At 37.3% G+C, this 21,409-nt stretch overlaps 1 protein-coding gene across 21 annotated transcripts in view; it reads left to right on the top strand.

Annotated features, from left to right (window-relative positions):
• The window catches only part of LOC118262473 (innexin shaking-B), a 112,525-nt gene that overhangs the window by 88,579 nt on the left and 2,537 nt on the right, over nucleotides 1-21,409 (top strand). For 6 of the 21 annotated variants that reach the window (XM_035573870.2, XM_050697148.1, XM_035573864.2 and 3 more), the window contains exons 2-4: nucleotides 430-1,111; nucleotides 17,473-17,692; nucleotides 21,036-21,159. In XM_035573870.2, coding sequence (XP_035429763.1) covers nucleotides 737-1,111; nucleotides 17,473-17,692; nucleotides 21,036-21,159 — 719 coding nt within the window. In that variant the 5' untranslated portion in view covers nucleotides 430-736. Of the gene's footprint in view, nucleotides 1-202; nucleotides 1,112-17,472; nucleotides 17,693-21,035; nucleotides 21,160-21,409 lie in introns of all 21 variants that reach the window. The other 15 variants (XM_035573866.2, XM_035573858.2, XM_035573857.2 and 12 more) reach the window with 8 other exon arrangements.

Here is a 21,409-nt window from a genome sequence, read left to right as displayed (position 1 = left end):
AATATATAGCGCCCGCCGTGTAGTCGCGCGGTGTTGCATTCGGAGCTTGCGTCGGTCGGGTACCAGCAGCACTAATAAATATCTAATGCCGATATAACTCGCACGAGGTGCGGCGCTCGTTAACTACTACAGTTATCATAATATTGCGGTTAGTCACTCCCAGTAGCACCGCTCTCCTGCACCTCTCGCCTCTGACTCACAGCGACGCATAAATTAAGCCGCAGGGAATACACTGGCTGTATTTAGGATCATAATTTAAATATTTTTCATCAGTTTCCTACACGATAGCACACGGGTGCGGCGCGGGTGAGACGCGGGTGCTCCGGCGGATCGACGACGTGTGAACTCATAAATTTGTACTAGAACATCTGACCTGGTAATCTAGTTTACGTTAATTCGTAGAAGATTAATTTCCTAAGCGTTACGCAGCGCGGCGTCATCGGCCGCTGGATGAGCGGGGCGCGATGCCGGCATGGCGGCGCGCGCGCACGCACTAGCCACACCATGAAACGAAGAAAACATGAGCCAAGCGCTGTCACTGCTCAAGTTCATCAAGATACCGAACAAGTTAGAGCGACGTGAGAGTGAGAGGACGCGCGCGGTGGCATGACCCGGGACAATCTCACTGCCAAACTAAACAGTGCCTTACGATATAAATAGTGTAATCTTGGTGCTTCGAAACAATAAATAATGTTAGTGAACACAGACACACGGATGATCAGGTTAAACGTTTAAGATGTTAGACGTTTTTCGTGGATTGAAGAATCTCATTAAAGTGAACTATGTCCACATCGACTCGCCGGTATTCCGACTGCACTACTCCATCACCGTCATCCTGCTGATCTCGTTCAGCCTGATCGTGACCACGAGGCAGTACGTCGGCAACCCCATCGACTGCATCCACACCAAGGACATCCCCGAGGACGTGCTGAACACCTACTGCTGGATCCACTCCACCTACACGCTGCGCAGCTTCTTCAACAAGAAGGTGGGCGTCGAGGTGCCCTACCCCGGCATCGGCAACAGCCGAAGCGCGAAAGGGAAGGAAGATATGAGCGACAGGAAGATATACAAGTACTACCAATGGGTGTGTTTTTGCCTATTTTTTCAGGTGAGTCTTAGCTTTAGTGATCCGCCTTGACTAATGTTCAGCTCGTTGACACGTCCAGATTATTTATTATTATTTATTTATTTATATAAAAGAAATACAGCATTATATTTATGACAATTTCCCACAAAGATAGAAGTGTCGCTGCTGAAATTAACACTCACTTGTACACCGTGTCTGACAGTCCGATGACAAGTAAATATTTCCGCTGTCATAAACTCGTCCAAGGTTTTAAAACAAACCATTGTATTGTTCCCGAAATAGATTTAGTGGCTCGCTGAGTGAAAAATGGTTGTTCTGACGAATTTCAGACGTCAATTTACAAAAACATTATTAGTGCAATAAATTCACCTATAAACTGTTTTAAACCAGTGTCGCAACAGAGATGCGCGTGCGCATAAACAAAGCACTAGTAAAACAAGCAAGGTATAATTAGTAGGATGTAAACGTTGGCAGCGCGACGTGTCCCACGGCTGTATATATTTATTTTTTATTATTTTTGTGCCGGTTTAACGGTCGATAAAACCGGGACGTTAGTTAGCGAGGAATCCAGAATACGTGGCATCGAAATATTTTCACTAATTTATACATAGTGCATACAGCGTGTGTGGCTGGAGGGAAACTTGCATTTTCTTCAAATTACATAACTTCAGGATCTATGCCTAAATAATGAAACGTAAATAAACTGTATACTGTATATAATACAGATGCTATAAATCCCTAAGATTCATTTATTTACACACGTGGCAAACTTTAAAAATGTTTGACAATTACCAAATTTCTAGAATAATATGTCTCAGAAACTGATATTTATACAAAATATTTCCCTGTTTACTTATACGAGTAACTAAGTTTCTTTGAGAACGGTGAATGAAACACCTTTCCGCGAATCTCAGTTTTCCTACAATAAACTTAAAATTTATTTTAGAACGCTTTTAAATGTGAATCATTATTATATTTGCCTAATCATTATTCTCAAGTACTTTTGAATGGCCTTTAAATAGATAATTCGTTGGAGTGCAAACTTCCACCTATTCATAATCCCTATAAGTGATGAATCAGACGATATTTCTCAGATCAGGTACTAAACTAAGAATGATTAGTAAGTATTATATCAAATGTTGTTTAGTATAGCATTTTAAGAGTATTAAACTTTAAATAAGGTTACCTATCCAGACATTGATCTTTTCAAGTAGCTAAACAAAACGTTCAAAAGTCAAAAACATTTATTTCAATTAAACCATTCTCAGGTACTTTTGAAACATTCACAAATAAATAGTCTGTCAGTCCGTCCATCAATGAAGCTACGTGCTTGTTCCAAATTGTAGCTTCGAATGGTGAACAACGAGAAAGAAAATGTAATCGTTACTCTTTTAAAAATATATACGTGATCCAATCTCACGGTTACATTATCCAATCCAAGATTGTACATATACCTATGTGAATACAATGCAGAGACACCGCGAGACGCAACACAATTGATAAAAGCCATTAATAGACCAACTTCTCATTTAGTTTTAATGAAACATAGGCTATCCGAAGTTAGCTAAGAATAATCGCGCTTATGTTTTTATGAGTTCTAATAAAATTATATAACATAATAAATCCACCTTTTAATCCCCGAAGATGCAGTGCATTTATTAAATTTTACACCCACATTAACCAGTTATGTTACAAATCCCATGTGATGAATGGGTGGTCAAACCTTTACCACACACCAGAAATTCCAGAGAACATGCTACCGAGAATTCCAAAAAACACTTGAATACTTTTTCAATTCAGTACTTTTATTAGTAAAACTCACGACAAGCCAATCATAAACTCCAGGAACCCTGTCTTACCCCAGTCTTTGCCCACAACCATTGAACCATAGTCACAGTGGGAGAATCTACACTATCTACACTAATATATATAATATTATAAAGCTGAAGAGTTGGTTTGTCTGTTTGTTTGATCGCGCTACTTTCCAGAACTACTGGTTCGAATTGAATAATTCTGATCTGCAAGCCATTTATTGAAACTATAGAACTCTTCACCCAGTCATTGCCCACAACCATTGAACCATAGTCACAGTCTGGTGGCTGGCAGAATTAATAATAAATACAAAATGTCAGGCGCAGGCCCACGCGCGATCATCCACCGCCGCCATAATTAGATGCGGAAGTATTAAGAGCTGAGCTCCATGTAAAAGGTTACAAAGATTAACTAACCTGACTGCTACAGTTAAAACCTCATGAATTATGACTCGGCACACAGTTACTATTGTCTGCTCCTGACTTTCACCGGTTTTGTTTTAATTGGAGATAGTTTTTTGGATAGTTTGGGGTTTTTTGTTACATTGATAGAGCTGAAGATCGAGCTCAGTGGCGTGTCATTGGAGAGACCTATGTCCAGCAGTGGACGAGAACAGGCTGATGATGATAATGATGGTGATTATGGTCGATAACTAAATGATATTGTCTCGATTTTTTTTATTTCGAGTTTTAGTTTTTGCGCTTTATGTGACTTTGGTGAAATGGATTTAGTTACTTAACAGAAACCAACCCCTTCCAACAATACAAACGATGTGTTATGTTACAATCTTTCAAATTCCTTTTAAAAAGCAAATTCACAATTATTGTAATTTTAAACTAAGGAAATACGTTAACATTTTATTGTGTGCTACGACGCTACGCCGTAGCACTGGCGTAGCGCTACGGCTACGTAGACCTCTACGTAAACATTTACACTTCGAAAAAATATTTTATCCATCCAACCAATATTACACCTTAAGTAAATACAAATAGAGTAATTTATTTATTTTTAACTGTACAAATATTTATAAATTATCATAAAATATCGAGTTACAAGGTAAAGAGGTTGTGATTGTGTGGCGTTGGCAAGACAATGGTTTTATTAGGGCTGTCCTCAAATGTCGGCTAATGTATGCAAATATCTACAACATGGTAATGTTGCTGGCGACTCGCGACAACCCCGGGGTTCCACAATGGCGTATTTTGTAGTAAAATTAGAAGTAAAATAAAATAGATTTTAATGCACCACATAATAATTAAAACTGAATTAACGTGGTGAATTATTACGGATCGAATAATGTTGGACATACTGTTCTGGTTATTTGTTACCTTCATTAAATGAATTTTATATATACTCCGTCATGTCTTTTATCCCCGAAGAGGTAGGCAGAGGTGCACATTCCGGCACGTAATGCCGCTATACAATGTAGACTCACTTTTCACCATTTGTGTTACAAGTCACATGTAATAAGGTCTGAGCCTATTGTCATATATTGGGTACAATTGCAAACTCCGTATTACTACTGAGAAATTTTCAAAAATGCGAAAATGCCCAGTAATGCTTTGGCCGACCCGGGATTTGACCCGAGACCCCTTTTCTTTGCAAATGCACTTCTGACGAACGAATGATTTTTATCTGAGATTAAAAGGTGGGACAAAAGTATCCATGTCGTCACAATTTCTCTAATTAGTGTTTATCCATCATTGAACTTTTTAAATAACCTCCTCCTTCTCCCAAAATCAAACAAACCAGACAATACCAGAAATTACAGCAACAGCGACAAATCGCAACAAACAATCGCAGCATTGAGACGGACCCCTAAACAGATCATCAGAATAAAAATGTAAGAGCTCACTCAAGTAGCAGTTAATATCGGTTGATTATCATCCCGAGTCAGACATTATCCCCTCCTCGCCCCCCTCACCCCCTACTACCCCCTGCCGACCTAATTTTCACTTTATTAAGCAAAATAATGTCGTGTTTACCCGAATGGAAGAGACTCTGTGCACTATTTAGGGATTTTACAAATGTCCTGCGATAAGATACTCTACTTAGGTCTTGTTAGGGTTCATTTTTGAGGTTTTAAATATCTATTTGGTTTTTTGCGATGACTATTCTCGTTGTTTTAAGTGAAGGGAAAGCTGAAAATAATTATTGACAATTTCATTATTCATTTAATTATTTCATTATTTCAGGCAATAATCATATTAATACTTCATATCGTTATGTTACTACATTGGTACATTTACGACATGAATAAGCAGTTTTTAGATATTATAAGCATTTTATTCCTTCTCTAAATTCTATCAAAAACACGTATGATTCATACGATCTCATTAAATAAAATTCAGCAATAGTATTACGTCCATAACTGAAAATCTAGTACTCATTATTTACCAAGCTCTTATGTGCCTTATAACATGGTAGCAACATGTGTTTTTAATTAATATTATAAAAGTTACAAGGAGATGACACCGCCATGGCCGGCATGGCCCAGACGTGACTTCACATAATACGCACCCTCACGCCGGTGATAAGCGTCCTTCAGAAATTCACAAATACTTAGAACACTATATTAGTATAAGTATGATGTCATGGCGCTTATGTTTGTTATAGTAACAGATAGATTACTATGTTCATTTTATCACCATTTATTATGGTGATGTGAAGATATAAGTACGATGTTGTTATGTAAATAATTAAGGAGTTTTAACTAAACTATAGTCTGCCGGATCGTATGTAGTTGGATTGTATTTTGTGTCTCATATAGCGACAGTCATACCGATTATGACAATTATAACATGGACAATAAAGAACAGTATATAGTAGGATGAAATGCATTTTTGTGTCTCGTATAGCGAAAGTCAAGCGATTATGACAATTATAGTCAACAATAAAGAACAGTTATAGTAAAGGTTTTGGGAAAACTGACTACATCACTACTACCTTTATAGATTGTTTTAAATTATTCATATATGACAATAAACAAGTACCGCACCATCATTGAAAGTCCACGTAAAACAGACATATTGCACACACTCACATTTATCACAGTAGAGGCCACACATACAAGATACTACAGAATCACTCCATTACAGCAACCTGCTCGGAAACCAATCGAGACGTCTGTTTATTATATCAGATAACAGGCTTTTAATGTAGCAAGCCTTGTCTACATAATACATGTGCACTACCCAGATTAGAACCCCAGTCCCGAGGGCACGGCAGCCCGTAGCACTATCACTGTGGGATCATGGCTCGCTAAAATATAGACTATAGTTGCCAATTCCGAGGTTTGGCTAGTATCACGATAATGTACCTAAATAATTGGATCCTAGTCGGCAACGGATGTTGCAGCCACACTGTATTTATGACGACTTTCTAATCGATGCTCTGGAAATTAGTTTTGCATACGTATTATAGGCCAAGTAAAGTAACACAATGTCTCTCCTCCCCAAATAGATGGGCTGCTGCCTACTATGCCTATGAGTACTTCTGTACTCATTGTAATATCCACTATTCATTCGCAAAGCTGGAGAGTAAATGTGGACTACCTAGCGGGTATACCGGGGCTCCGTTTCGAAAAGCAGGAGTAGAAATGGGGAGTTTTTAGTCAGTAAGAGTCTGACACGTGGCAATGCGGCCAGTCTTCTGGGAACGTCGCCCAGGGCGAGAAAAGTCATTGCACGATTTTCCACCCTCAAAAAAAAACCATGTAGTAGTACAAAAATCTTGAACATTCCATAAAAAAAATCCACACAAGTAAAAAAAAGATCAACCACTTTTTCAAGACAATCTTACCTTCTGTCGCATTTGTCATATTTTCATTAACTTACACTACATTTAATAGAGAGGTACACTTCCCTATACGCAAGTGGGTAGGCAGAGAGCGTGGTATTGGGAACCGATGTGGTTACTGGTTAGCTGCAGTTCATAAATTATGACGCTCGTTGGCAGCTCGCTATAAATTACTTCCCACTGTTGACCGTCAGAAATGGTGCGGAATCATTCGCAAATACAACATATGTATATGTACATATATCGCTATACTATATACATATATGTGGAGATAGATAAGGATTAAAACAACTATGTAAGGGAAACGGTATTAAAAAGTAGAGTTTCCGTATTGAAATTCTCAGTAAGGTGCAGTTTGGAATGATGTCTAGTTTTGTTACAACCTTGTTCTTATTTTAATTAAACAAACAATAGAGATGAAGTCACTAGTTGTTCGGGGGAATTTCAAATGTGAAGCTATCTATTGGCTACCATAAATTTATTTTGGGTAAATATTATTTTATCGGCTTACTCAAGTAATTGTTTGATGTAACACCATAATAATTATTATCTCTTGTAACATTATCATGGTCTCATAAACAGAGTTGTACCTAGAACATTAAGTGTCAGTTCCTAATTCCTAGCATTAATTCTTCCGTGCAGGAATTGAAGTCCTACAAGTGAGTCACTCAACCACTGCACGATAGCTTTGCGATTACAGTTAAATGCTGACTTTCAGTCTGAGTGTGAAAAATTTATATGGATAGTGACAATTTCAATGTATTTATTTCATCGAGTAAGTTTAAAAAGTAACTTAACATAAAATAAAATATATCGAAAGGCAGTAGTCAAAGAGCAAATCGCCGCCGCCTATGGACACCCGTAACACCAGAGGCGTTACAAGTGCGTTGTCGGCCTTTTGGAGTTAGGAATTTAAGGGTTGTTTCACGTCGGTTTTCCGTGAGGCCGTGGTATCACTCCGGTCGAGCCGGCCCATTCGTGCCGAAGCATGGCTCTCCAAAACATTATCAAATACAGTCGTCAATGCAATGCATTCGTTTACTTACTCGTATATGTTTACACCAGCCGTCCACTTTATTGTTTTGATTACATTATAAGTATTATTTACCGATCTTTTTTCAAAACAACGATAAAAATATACGTTTCCAAGTTTACGTTCGAGTAACTTTTCAAACATTGTTTTACTTATTAATAATTACACAGTTATAAATGTTTTGATCTTTAAATATATCTTAATAAACTGCACCTATGTGTTGTATTTGTGTGGACGTAAGCATTTATTTTTTGTGTGATATTTTTATGATAATAAAGTACATTATCTGTTTATTTTCCTGTGTTCTGTGAGTTTTCTTTCCGTCCATATTGTATGGTACTTTATGTGATTGGTTATTGGTACTGTTCATGTATATTCCGCAAGCTTCGTCATGCAATATTTTTTACCGTATTACACATCCTACCTGTACCCTTAGTACGAGTTTGCTTTACGTTTAACGGCCGGAGTAGTTTCCAAAGGAAGAGACAGTAAGCGAATGTAAAGAAATAACTAAAAAAAATCACGGTTTACCTACTCACGTAAATATATGGAGAAAAGCTCAACTAGTTTCGAATCACAGAGGGACTCTTTATAATGAGCAGCGTGCGTAAACGTACGTGAGAAAACCTTGATTTTGATTGAAGATGATTGTTTTCATGATGTCTCGCGAAAAAACGAAGATATTAGGCTGTTGAGAAAATAATAAAATCTTCAGTGTGTAGGGACTGCCCAAGATATTTGGTTAAATTATTATTTGGTTCAGTAATAGCGACATTGACTCTTTATGTCAGGTAGTCGAGTTTTACAACATTTTAATGCGAAGACATAAGTTCGATGTACAACCGTTTACTTTTTACTGAACGTACATAAGTACTTAACTAATTGATGGTTGCGGATATAGGCCACATAAATATTTTAAATGTCTCTCAATAAACTTAACCTTGAATGATCTCATATTTATGCATACTGACTCTCCATCTATTACGTTACTGGACTCAAGTAAGAAACAAGTATCTATTAAAATTTTTAATGATCTACTGAAAAATTTACCCAACCCAACATCGGACCTTTCACTTGTGCTCATTCCGACACACATCTAAGGACCAAATTCAGAACCCAGTATTCATCAGCGGGTTTACCGGGGCTCCGGGTCGAAAAGCTGGAGTAGGAACGGGGTGATTTTAAGTCAGTAAGAGTCTGACACTCCATCTCGCCTAACCCAATGCGGGAGAAGTCATTGGATGATTCTCCCCTCTTAAAAAATACTTAGCAGCCCTTTTATCAACTTGTCGAAAACTGTTAATATACACATCAAGTCCTAAATACACTAATATTACTAACTACAATCTAATGTAACTCTTGGAAAGTATGTACAAGTGGGTACATAACTCTCAGCACAAAATAATAAGGTCATACATCGCAATCTTAACTAAGGCAATTAGTGAGTATTACACGCATTGTATGGAAAGTACACGCTACACATCGAGCTATACAACCAGTTTATCATGGTCTGCGTTTACATGAACTCTCTATACATTCTACGGTCAGTTTATACTGGTGTGCATAGCTTCATTTGCAACAATGTGTACCAAATCTATTGGTATTTGAGAAACATAGTAACGTAGGAACGAAGCCGGATTCTAATGAAGCGGTAAACAGTTATTATTTATTAGCAACAGTTCGTGGGAACTGCGCGTACGCATGGTTGTGTAGTTCACATAGTAGTGCATTGTACTTTGTTACTAGTTCGCGTAGATTGCATTGAATTTGATGTATTTGGGAATGTGCTATTGATTAAACTTGCAGCTTGATTGCCAAATAGGTCTAGATCATAGATAGATAAACGTTAGTGCTAAGTAGGTATCTACATGATTTTGAGCTTGATATTGAGATCTAAAGTGCGCTTATGTCACCATAATAGTAACCATATCTAAATCAGTTTGTCAGTGGTTACTATTATTATTTTTTAAATAAAACGTGGCCCTGCATCCACAAAGAAAAAATATAAAAGTCGGCTTATTGAAATTCATTCAACTATTCATGAAATGATAAACACAAGCAGTACAATGTACAATGCATTCGAATAAAACAATGAAAACTTTATTTTAAACCATCAATCAATACGTCGCCATTTTAAATATTTTCCCGCGCTGTCATTGCGGAAAGCAAAGACAACTGGCCGTACAGCCAGCGGCATAAATCACGCGTGTCGCTCGCGATAGCGCTGCATGTATCCGAACGCGATGATCGATGCATCCGAAATGTGTTTAGAATTCGACATATTCCCGTCTGTTTAATTCTTGTTTCCCTAATTTGTAATTAGTAGGAATTCTTTTACTTTTTTAGATGACTGGTGGGCTGGTGACTGGTGGTAAAACTGACACTAACTACAGTGCCAGTTTTGATATCTGTTAATTAATTAATTTAATTTAATTAATGGTATAAATTATGATATGTCTAACGTTGACCTCAATTTGACCTGAATAGGATTTCCACTGTTATCATCAGTCTTTTCACAGCTTCCCACTCATACAACAATTTAAATATGAAAATACGTAAATAAGTTTTTATTTTGTCTTCAAAGAATACCTGAGTATTATAATCTGAAACAAATGACCCCATATATTTTTCTATGCCTATAAACAATCTTGGAAAACGCTTAAAACATATTTAAATATAATTTACGAACTATGTCTCACGGTCCTAAACATTCTACTAAACAATCAAAGGGTATTTTAAATATCAAAAAAGAAAATTGAGTTATAAATCTTCACCCTAATCCTAAAGTGACGTAACCGTGCCGCCATTAAAATGAGCACGCGACGTAAAATAATTTGGTGTTCGAAAAACAATCCGCGGTTTGTTTAAATATGAACTGTCAAGGTTAACAGTAAACAATTCATTAGAACCGAGCTGTGCAGTAATTAACTCCTGCATTTGACGGTGTACTCTCAAAAATAACACGTTTAATAGTTTCTCAAATGAAACTGTTGTTGGTACTCTTTAATGGTTTCCATATTTCATAAGTAGTTTAGTCTGTGGCCGTGAAAAAGTCACGACTCGATGACGTTTTCCCGCCCGTGGGAAATGGCCGCAAGTTATAACATTTGGCGGGAACAACTTGGCATGTTTGCACAATATATTTTAGTTTTAAATTCTTAATTAGCGTTTGTTTCCGCTGGTTGTTACACATGTCAATAAACACTTGGTTTATTTGTTATTAACTATAGTTATTGGGGTTGGCGATGAAAAACATGTTACTTGTAAATACTAAAATAACATGAAATATGAATAATAAATTACAAACTATAAAATCAAACCATATTTTACATTTCCATGATTTGACTTTGAAATAACAACAATTTATTACGGTTTATGTAACGCCAAGCAACGACTTTCAACTGAAACATAGACAACAACTTTCAATATTAAATATTGGGACTTTTAATAAGAAACTTAATGTTATATTAACAATATTCATAATCAAAACTTTTTAAATCATATTTGTAACCGAATCATAAACGGTCTTTTTTTGAGGGGGACAAATTATCACCCACTGACTTCTCCCGCATTGGGCAAGGCGAGAGGGAATGTCAGACTCTTATTGACTAAAAACCACGCCGTTCCTACTCCTGCTTTTCGAACTGGAGCCCCAGTAATCTGCTAGGCAGTCCGCAGCTCAAATCATAATCGCTACCGCTTATAGCTCGGTCCACGGCCCCGCGACGTTGACCGTAGCGCCTGCCAAATGACTCAGCTGTGATCTTGGACCTATCTGTCAGCGCTGCACTCCAATCCATTGTAACGCGGTCTAATTATGAACTGTTATAACATCTTATGTAGGTCATATGTTGCTAGTTATCGCTTGTTTACGCATGTATTTGGAACGTAAATATGCGAGAACTGAGAAGCGTTAGATATAAGATATAATATATAACTTTGTGCCGCAGCATCATCATTATATCAGCTTCCAAACTGCTGGATATGAACTTCATTCATGGCACACCATAGCACACCCTCACTGTCTTCCACACATGACATCAGACCTTCTAACATCACATCTCCATCAGTTACAGAAGATAGTTTACATTTCTCGTCACCGAAAGCTTTACCTGTAATGAATGTATGTTTGTGCAGGATTATATCGCGATTCTCTCGCTGAACCGATATTGATGCGGTTTCAAAAAATGGTTTTTTCACTTAGGAGCAGGATTTGGTATAATAACCAATTAATTTATTAACCGACTTCACAGAGAAACAAGGCGGTTGAAATCAGTTTTTTTAAACTTAGTTTATAAAGTTATTATTCAAGACTTTCTTCGCCTCTGCTATGTTGACGACGTATCTTAAGACTCTCTGTAGACAGATTCGCGTATTGGCCCAGTAACAGTATTTTTTGTCCAGATACCACCAACAGTCCCTTTGTAGTAAAAAGTGGATAAAAGTAGATCCAGAACGGGTCCTCATGAGGCTAGTAAAATAATGTAGTTAGTACTCCAATGTGTCGTACTTCAATATTATGGTCGAAGGCTCCGGGGGACGCAGTAATGTTGTTCTTTTATTACCTTTATACGGCACAGGTAACATACTCGTCGTATCCTTTTTTTCTTCTTTCTACGTATCCTTAAATAATTAAATTAATGTTTGGCCGACGTAATAAATAATAATGGCCAGCTACGGAGTCGTCTTGTCCAGCATACGTTTATGACCAGTACCCTTAGTACGAGTTTGCTTTGAACGAAATAAAAAACGGAGCGCGTTCGGCGCTCTCATTGGTTGGTTCAAATTAACCAGCCAATCAAAGTACCAAAATGCTCTCGTTTCGTTTTCGTAAAGCAAACTCGTACTAAGGGTACAGATGATTGACTGTGATGGAAACTAAAGAAGTAATGTAAGGATCGTACCCAGTACTATCCATATAATATTAAGATTTAATATTCAAGAGGAACAAAGACTACACAAACTTTTTTCTCAAACACTAAACACCATCTAGATTGTATCCGCCACAAAATAGAACACTTTACAAATAAAATTGAACTGAACGATCTTTAAAATGGAGTCTAAATTTAAACTGCAAAGTTAGTTCTATAAAATCTAAGCTCGTCTTAGAGCCAGGAATTGCAACAAGTATGTGACAATCGATTCACGGCTGATCGAAGAACTCACTCAGCTGTGGAGATAATGGCTGAACCAGTTCTCTACTCTATTTATATTACTGAATAAGGTCGACATTTGAGATTATCTCGCTGTCGCCGCATTTGCATTGATAGTAGTTTCTTTGAACATGTGTGGAGGAAAATAAAGGAAACTTAAAATTGTTGCTTATTTAATAGTCTAATACATGGACATGATATCGGGATTGGGATAGCGAGTTACCGGGGCGCCGGCACAAAAGGCAAGAGTAGAAACGGGGTGGTTGTTATTCAGTAAGATTCTGACTCTTCCTCTCGCCTTGCCCAAGGTGAGAAAAGTCATTGGATGATTTTCCACCTTAAAAAAAAGTCTTGAAGTGTCGGAAACAGTTCTTACTGAAAAAAATATGTTTTTACATCCTCAGATAGAAAATAACACACATTACATAGTCGTTATGTAGATAAAAATTCACGGGGATTCAAACACCATTTAAAAGCTCGTTATTCACCCGGCGGTACAGAAGACGGGCGCCATTTTATTCGTGTTTTACGAACTTCCCGCCGAAACCTCGGAATGCTCATACGAGTGTTGCCAGACTATTAATCTAGCAGTACTGGACGCGACGAGCAGCTGTTGCGGCTGACCAGAAACCATTGCTCGAGAAAAACTGGCAACACCCACTGGAACTTGCCATTCCAAATTTAAGAGAGAATTAAACCTTTTTTTAGTTTTTAGTATGGTAATTTTGATTTGAGCAATCTGGATGGTCTAACTACTATAAAAACCGCAGCAAAGCTGCCAAAGATCTCCAACCTGCTTCTACGTACAGTGAATGAACCTTTCAAGAAGTTACGCTGAGATATGCGCGTAAATATTAAAACAGACACACCACGCGTTAAGTAAATACAATATGCATAATAATATATGCATACACAAAGTTATAATTTTAAACCAATCCCTTACGCCTTTCTACTTCCTTGATCGAGTGCGGGTATCGGGTTCAGCTCGTGTATCGGATAAAGTGTTATTGAGATTTCACAAATTTTAAAATCGTGACAAAGAAGCTTAGCAAAAAACGTTTCACATTAGCATTTAGCAAAAGCCTTTCAAATGAGTATACAATGTGATAAGGGTGAGACTTCTAACCCGTTAAGGCTGAGTTCTACATGTAATTTTACCGACAAAAGTCGGGAGTCGAAGGGGTCGAATCCCCTCCCCTAAAAATTATGGCTATTTTAATATTTTTTTTACTTTTTTTGATATCAAAGGTTGTATGCGTCGTAGAAACAAAAAAAAAAACGACAAACGGTAGCTAATAACCTTGGCTAACTAATTCATTACTTTTTTCATATGTTTGATAATGTTTTGGTGAGAAAAAAAAATCATTTGTGAATTATTTTTACCAAAAAATCACTATTTTGAATTAGGGGTTCAACCACCCACATTATTTTTTTGTCGATAAAATTAGATGTAGTACTCAACCTTAACGGGTTAGAAGTCCCACCCCTATCACATTGTATACAACTTTGACTTCTCTTTTCGACGAACAAAATTTCAGCCAAAATGAATCTCACCAATACGCAATATTTTCAATGAAACAATGCGAATACGCAGGGTCATTAATAACGCTACTAAAGTTGAGGACACACGGATTCGCGCCCGATTGCCGACCTATGGTCAGTCGGCCACCGGTCACTGGCCAGTCGATTGTAAGGCCGTAAACACACTGGCGGCGTGACACTGCGATGTCGGCGTAAACAAACCGATGTACGATGCGGACTAGTGAAATATTTTGACTGACTACGGGTAGCTTGAGATTTATTGTTGAGATTAATGGTGTTTTTTCTGGTTTCTGGCAGATTCTTTGTTCATTTGTAGTATCCACTAACTTTACTTTTTTTAAAACCTGTATGTTAAAAAAATCTGTAGCAGCAAATTACCGCGATGAACCAAAATATGACTACAGAATCCTTTTCATCAAGTTTCCAGTACCTAATAGGTTGATGCTTCTCAAAATGACAATCTACAGAACTCGTCTTTGACAAACACGAAACAAGTCTAGCCAAGCAAATCGATCTTAATCCAAAGTCTCCAGGTCGTTTTAGTAACATCACATATTCACCATAATAGAAAGAAATATTTCGAAAATATCTTTATAAAACTCTGTAATAGCTTTAATCTTTAGTATTTACAGAACATGAAACATTAAAACAGCCAAATATAAAAAGTGGTGTAACATCGTAAATTACTTGCAAACATATCGCACTTATTTTGGGTAGCAGCATTGAATCTGTAATACCGCGGCTGAGCCGCATCGAACACGCCCAATTTATGTGTTACGTGCACGAGCTGCAGTGCTGACCTCTGCATTATGCATCCTTTAAACTTCGCAACTTGTTTGCACGCTACCATCACTGCAATGTACACGAATTTCCAATGATTTGTCTAATGATCCGCGGTTTTATGGGCGCCAGGTTAAAACAGCAATGGTTTAAAATGTTATTTTGGATTTACAATATATTTTACGTGTTTATTAAATTGTAGTTTTAAATAAAACTTTATGAGTGACATCGACAGAATCTTTAGTCTTTCTAAGGAAAAAGGTCTCTGTAAAGTTTGTATACCATTCTAAGCCGTACGACTAATCTTACCAGCAATAAAGTTAATAAAAATAAAACAGTAGTCTAAAAGAATAGGCTGTAAGCTCAAATTGTAACAGCGTTCCTCTTAACTTTTTATATATTCCACATTCAATCCTTAACATAAACCATTTCGGGCCCGAAAACACGGCCGCACTGAATTAATAATAAGTCGAAGGCATTCCTCCAAGCCATGTATTGAAACACTCGGGATTTACAGCTTACGTGACAACACAAAATGCAGTCGAAACTGCACTACTAATAATAAATAGGGTACTACTAACGCCATCTAGTATCGTGGCCCACAAACGTCAATCAGTTATTTATATAAAGCCATCAGTATTGTGATGTCTGTCAGTGTGCGCGCATCTCTCGGGCCGCGGCCTGCTGAAAACTATAATATCTGATGGCTATAAACCATTTACGATAGTGTCTAGCCAGATGAATTTATGACGTTTGCAGGGCTGTGCGATCGAAAGTTATTGATTTTACTTTGTGGATAGTTAGGTTTAATGATTCTTATATTGGCGAAGTTTTTTAAAGTTTTCTTGTAATAATGTCTATTAATCAAATAGTGTCTCATTTTGATTTTATAACACACCTACTTTCATTATAATTTTATCGTTTTAGATATTATTAACTCACGTTAACTAAATCTTATTATTTACGTGTCGTCATTGAAACTGAAAGCTCTAACAATCATTCAAACCATTATACAAGTAGGTACACGGATGCTGAATAGGTACCCAAGTAACAAACACCTCGGAAATTGACGCTGAATCAAATTGTAACTTAATGTCATCGTACACAGAGTCTAGTTTACGCTGCACTTAGGAGGGCACGAAATGCCAAAAATACTCATATTAGGTGTTTTATTTTTAAATCCATATTTTGAACAATCGGCAGCCCTGTATCCATCCGTTATGTGTTTTATCAATTGCATTTATGTACCGGCAATAGCAATATCAATAAACATCACTACATCATAACAGGTTGCAACAAACGTCTGCTACTTTTAGCTCAAACTACTTTATTGCCATAGATCTAAAGATTGCTCATTGTGACTCACGCCTTATTATCCTCAACTTTCTAAATCTAAACTTTAATACTATGCACACAAAGTTTAAAATAAGTTGTGATTTGTTTGATTAAGTTGGATGTAAAATGTGAAATGTCGCTATAAAGTTGGAATACAATAAGTTAGATCTGTTAGATGGTCGTCATATTATTGAAATTGGTCTCTTTTAGTGTTGAATACCATTTTGTTTTAGGGGCCATTGAACACATAAAAGTTTTTAGTTATATTGTCTTGAAGTCTAATTGAGGTACTTAGACACAAACTGTATGCCGTATTAGATTTTAGTGAACTCTCTCTTACATGTGACGGACATGAGAATAATTTGCTTAGTAAAAGTGTGTGGCGACACATTGACAAGTGACAAGTGACAGATGACAGAAGTCGCACATAGACTATCGACGAGCAAAATCAACGGATGACGTCATAAATATCCTGCATCGCACATACGAAGTTTACATGCGAATTAACACGGATAGAAAATCCCAACGAACAATAGTTGGGCAGAAAACCCGCCAGGCATGATCACCTCGCCTGGTCGGAGGATCCTCCTTTTCTTAGGGAACTTTACTCTCTGTTCCCTAAAAGTGAATGAGATTCAGCAACCATTTAGAGGCTATCCACAACAAGTGCCTAGATATCTTTAAATGTTTGTTACCTAATCGATTTGTAATACGTACTTTATAGAAATATCTAAATTGGAGTGTGCAATAGGCAGTATCTTAATATATTAATGACAAGCTACATTGAATCGGATTAGAAGTTAAGATTAATAGACTTATTAAAAGTATCGTTAGTCTACTTTAGCTAAACAACGACCAGACCAAGATATTACTTCAAACATACTAAATAGTCTCTAATTGAAACTAACATTACAAATACCTTGTTTCAGGCAATGTTGTTCTATGCGCCCCGTTGGTTATGGAAATCCTGGGAGGGGGGCAAGATCCGCGCGCTGATGATGGACCTGGACGTGGGGGTGTGCACGGAGATCGAGAAGAAGACCAAGAAGAAGCTGATCCTCGACTACCTGTGGGAGAACCTGCGCTACCACAACTGGTGGGCCTACCGGTACTACCTGTGCGAGGGCCTTGCTCTTGTCAATGTTATAGGTGAGAGATATATCATGTTTTATTTCTAAGTTGTGAGATTAATTGTCTTTATGTTGAACTAGCTACTTTTGCGCGGTTTCACCCGCTCTGCTTGGCTGCTAGTGGACATAGCGTAATGTTTTATAGCCTATAACCTTCCTCGATAAATGCACTATCCAACACAAAAAGAATTATTCAAATCGGACCAGTAGTTCCGGAGATTAGCGCGTTCAAACAATCAAACAAACAAACTCTTCAGCTTTATAATATTAGTATAGATATTATATATTATAGTATATAGTATAGATTAAGTCGAAAGACCACATGTCGTTCTACGTGGAGAACTAAGGGGGAGGCCTTTGTTCTGCAGTGTACGTCTCTCGGCTGATGATGATGATGAGTAAAGTAATGTATGGATTCCTGAGATAAGTCTTTAGCCGCTGCGCTGATTGGCAATGTTTCGGTTTCCGTTACGCTGGGCCTTATTATATGCAAAATACTCCATATCTCCTGACACTAAGAGAGATAGAAGGCAGGACTTTATAATGTGCCTAATTTGTAAGTTTCTTGTCCATAGACAGATTGGCAGACAGGCCGTGTTGGCTGAAAGTCGTGGTCTGCCCAATTTCAGAAACACATTTATTTGTTTTACTCGTTGTGTACCTAAACCGCGACTAATCAATATTCGATACATCCACAAAAAATCCTAAATAATTCCATCACATCACGAATTCTACATAACATTTATAGTTCCTAAAAGTGCTATCAAGACCTGTTTCTGTCTGAAGTACACAGCCTAATTGGGATCGGCAGGAGGGACGCTCCCCAAACACGGACTTAGATTAGGCCGCTCCAAATACTAAAAGCGTTTTGTAAATGTGTCAAGAGTCTTCCCTTATCGCAGCCATCATTCATACTGATTGATTCTGGCCGCCATTTTTGTTTCAAATAAGCTCAAATTTTGGGGGTCTTTTATTTTTTGCTAAGTGATTTTTAAGTTGTATTTGACGTTGGCTGTCTCGAATAGTCACCAATTGTAAATACTGGATATTGGGTTCGATGTCCAAAATGTGTAAAGTATCCAGAAATAACTAGTATGGCGACTAAAATACTGATCGATGTTTATTAACAACCCCGAAGTAATGCTAATTACTTAGAGTTAATAATTGAAAAACTTGTGTAAAGTAGATGTCTACCTACTAGGTAAAAGCACACTTCTGCTGTATGACTGAAAACCATGAAAAATATGTTTGTTTATTTCACTGGCAGGTTTATTAAAATATTAGGTATTATTTATTTACACTTTAAACCAGAGAGAATTTCTCAACACTATCTTGTCCGTTTATTAAAACCCGTCAGGAAGCATGCATCATATTTTTATTTGTTTGTAATTCTAAACTTACAACAGCTATTTACTTTCACTTCCTGTCGCGTTTCCAATAACAAAAGCCGAGTCGGCCGAGAGGAAATAATGCTGAGCGCGCGATCTCGGCCTACACGGGCCACGACAACCGCGGCACACGGCACACGAGCGGTGATGTCTTAATAAGCATGCCAGGAGAGCTATGAAACCAAATAAAACTTACTTACTCATTCACCAATTGTTACTTTAAAGGCTAATGTTAAATATTATTTGGAAAGAGTTTTAAGTAACAGATAGTCTATTTTTGCCAAATATTTGCTTTAAATAATCGGTTTCGTTTTATTTGGTTATCCAGGCTCAATTTGAGAGTCTGTATGAAACCCTTTTGATATTTTACTACTACAATTGAGATATCTCAACAATACTCCCATTTACTAGCACTAGACAAACAATAAAATATGTAACAAGATAATACAATACAGAACTAAATCCTATAAAGAATATTAAGTGTATATCGCTGCCGTGCGGAGCGTGTTTATACTGTTTATGATAATATCGCATCGTAACAATGAACATTTACGCACCGATTTTGTGACTCGCAAATACATTGGGAAGATTTATGTCACACAATATTTGGCAGGGTTTGGCAAGAGCCGCCGTGCTCGTGGCCACACGGACCTAAATATGTTCTAACTGATATATCAGACGCACATCTGTCGCGCGCACGATCTGAATCCTGAGCGGTAGTGTCCGAGGTAGGCGCAGAAGGGATATTTGGTTACATATTTAGAATTTTTTAAAGTGGAATAAGGCTAATGTTTAGTAGATATAGATTTTATTTGAAATACTTGTTAAATACAGAACATTGTCAGTAGCAAATGAAGACAAACGCAGTCGTTACATTCGGTTTAGGATACCTATAAATTAAGTCTTATCCCTTATGAAAACTTCACATATACTCATATATTTATTACTGAAGCATAAGTTCCTAGACGAAGTACTTGATTACATCAAGCTGCCTCTCACTTTTAATGAACAAAGTGAACGAAATGTCATTCAAAACGTGCATTTTTCGCTATTTACTAAATATTTCACACAGTTCGAATTCCCATAATAAGTTACCCAAACAACATTTTCTGAAACAATAATATGAATTCAAACAATAAGATGGATTTTCTGCATTTACTTGGCTCGTATCGTATCGTAGGGTCCCACCGCGCCGATTGTAAATCATAACATATTGAATTAAAACGGACATAAAGCAAGTTTTACAGCATGCTGCCCATTTTATGCCCGAATGTTGACCTGTGCCCCAAACATGCAATAAAAAAACACCGCGCGTCACATCTTTCGAGCATAGTTCAGAATTTGTAATCCGATACAAGTTGTGCTGTAAACAATACAGTATTGATCGCTACGATGCTTGATATGCCTTTTTATTAATTTGAAGACGTAAAGCGGCATAATAAGAGGGCTGCCCATTAAGGATAATCAAGTAGGGTCGTCCTGTCATGCGTGTAAATTCCTTTTTTTATATCGGAAAATTTACCAACGAACAACGTCTTGTCAAAAATAGATCTACATTTGTTACAATTTCTAAAAATATATAGGTCTTTTATCCCACATTTTTTGGTGTTTTAGAATAGTATACTGAAGACTGCCACGTCGGTCAAGTGGCAGCAATTGCAACTGCCGGACAAGAGGTCTCGGGTTCGATTCCTGGGTTGTGCAAAGTACAATTGGGCTTTTTTCGGTTTTTCGAAAATTTCTCAGAGTCTGGAACTGTGCCCAGTATATGGCAATAGGCTCACCCCCTATTACATGGGCCTTTATAAAACAAATGGTGAAATTGAAAAGTGTGTGTACTTTGTATGGCGGCATTACGTGCCGTAAAGTGCGTCTCTGCCTACCCCTTCGGGTATAAAAAGGAGTGACGTTATGTGTGTAGAATAGGATAATAGTTTTTGTTTCGTGTCTCATTCGGTGTTGTTTCGTTTCCAGGGCAAATGTTCCTGATGAACCGTTTCTTCGACGGGGAGTTCATGTCCTTCGGGCTGGACGTCATCAGATACATGGAGTCGGATCAGGAGGATCGCATCGACCCCATGATCTACATATTTCCAAGGTAATGTTCTTCTAATGTACGAGTAACTAACAATTGACTATTACTTGAGTCAATTAAACAATTTGTTTTTACGATTTAATAGTTGTGTAAAGTAAGAGTAATTGTGTTATCTTCGACTTAATAATAATTTCTAATTAGTAGGTAATTAGGTTGTTACATTTTTTGCTTAGTACAAAACGCTTTTTATTGGAAACAATTTGTTATTATTATGAGTAGGTGTCGTAAGCAGCTTTATGAGGTGTATCAAAAC

Source organism: Spodoptera frugiperda, chromosome 12 (assembly GCF_023101765.2).
Source record: "Spodoptera frugiperda isolate SF20-4 chromosome 12, AGI-APGP_CSIRO_Sfru_2.0, whole genome shotgun sequence".
Taxonomy (NCBI): domain Eukaryota; kingdom Metazoa; phylum Arthropoda; class Insecta; order Lepidoptera; family Noctuidae; genus Spodoptera; species Spodoptera frugiperda.
The sequence above is the reverse complement of the archived record's forward strand: the minus strand, read 5'-3'. Positions and strand labels throughout refer to the sequence as shown.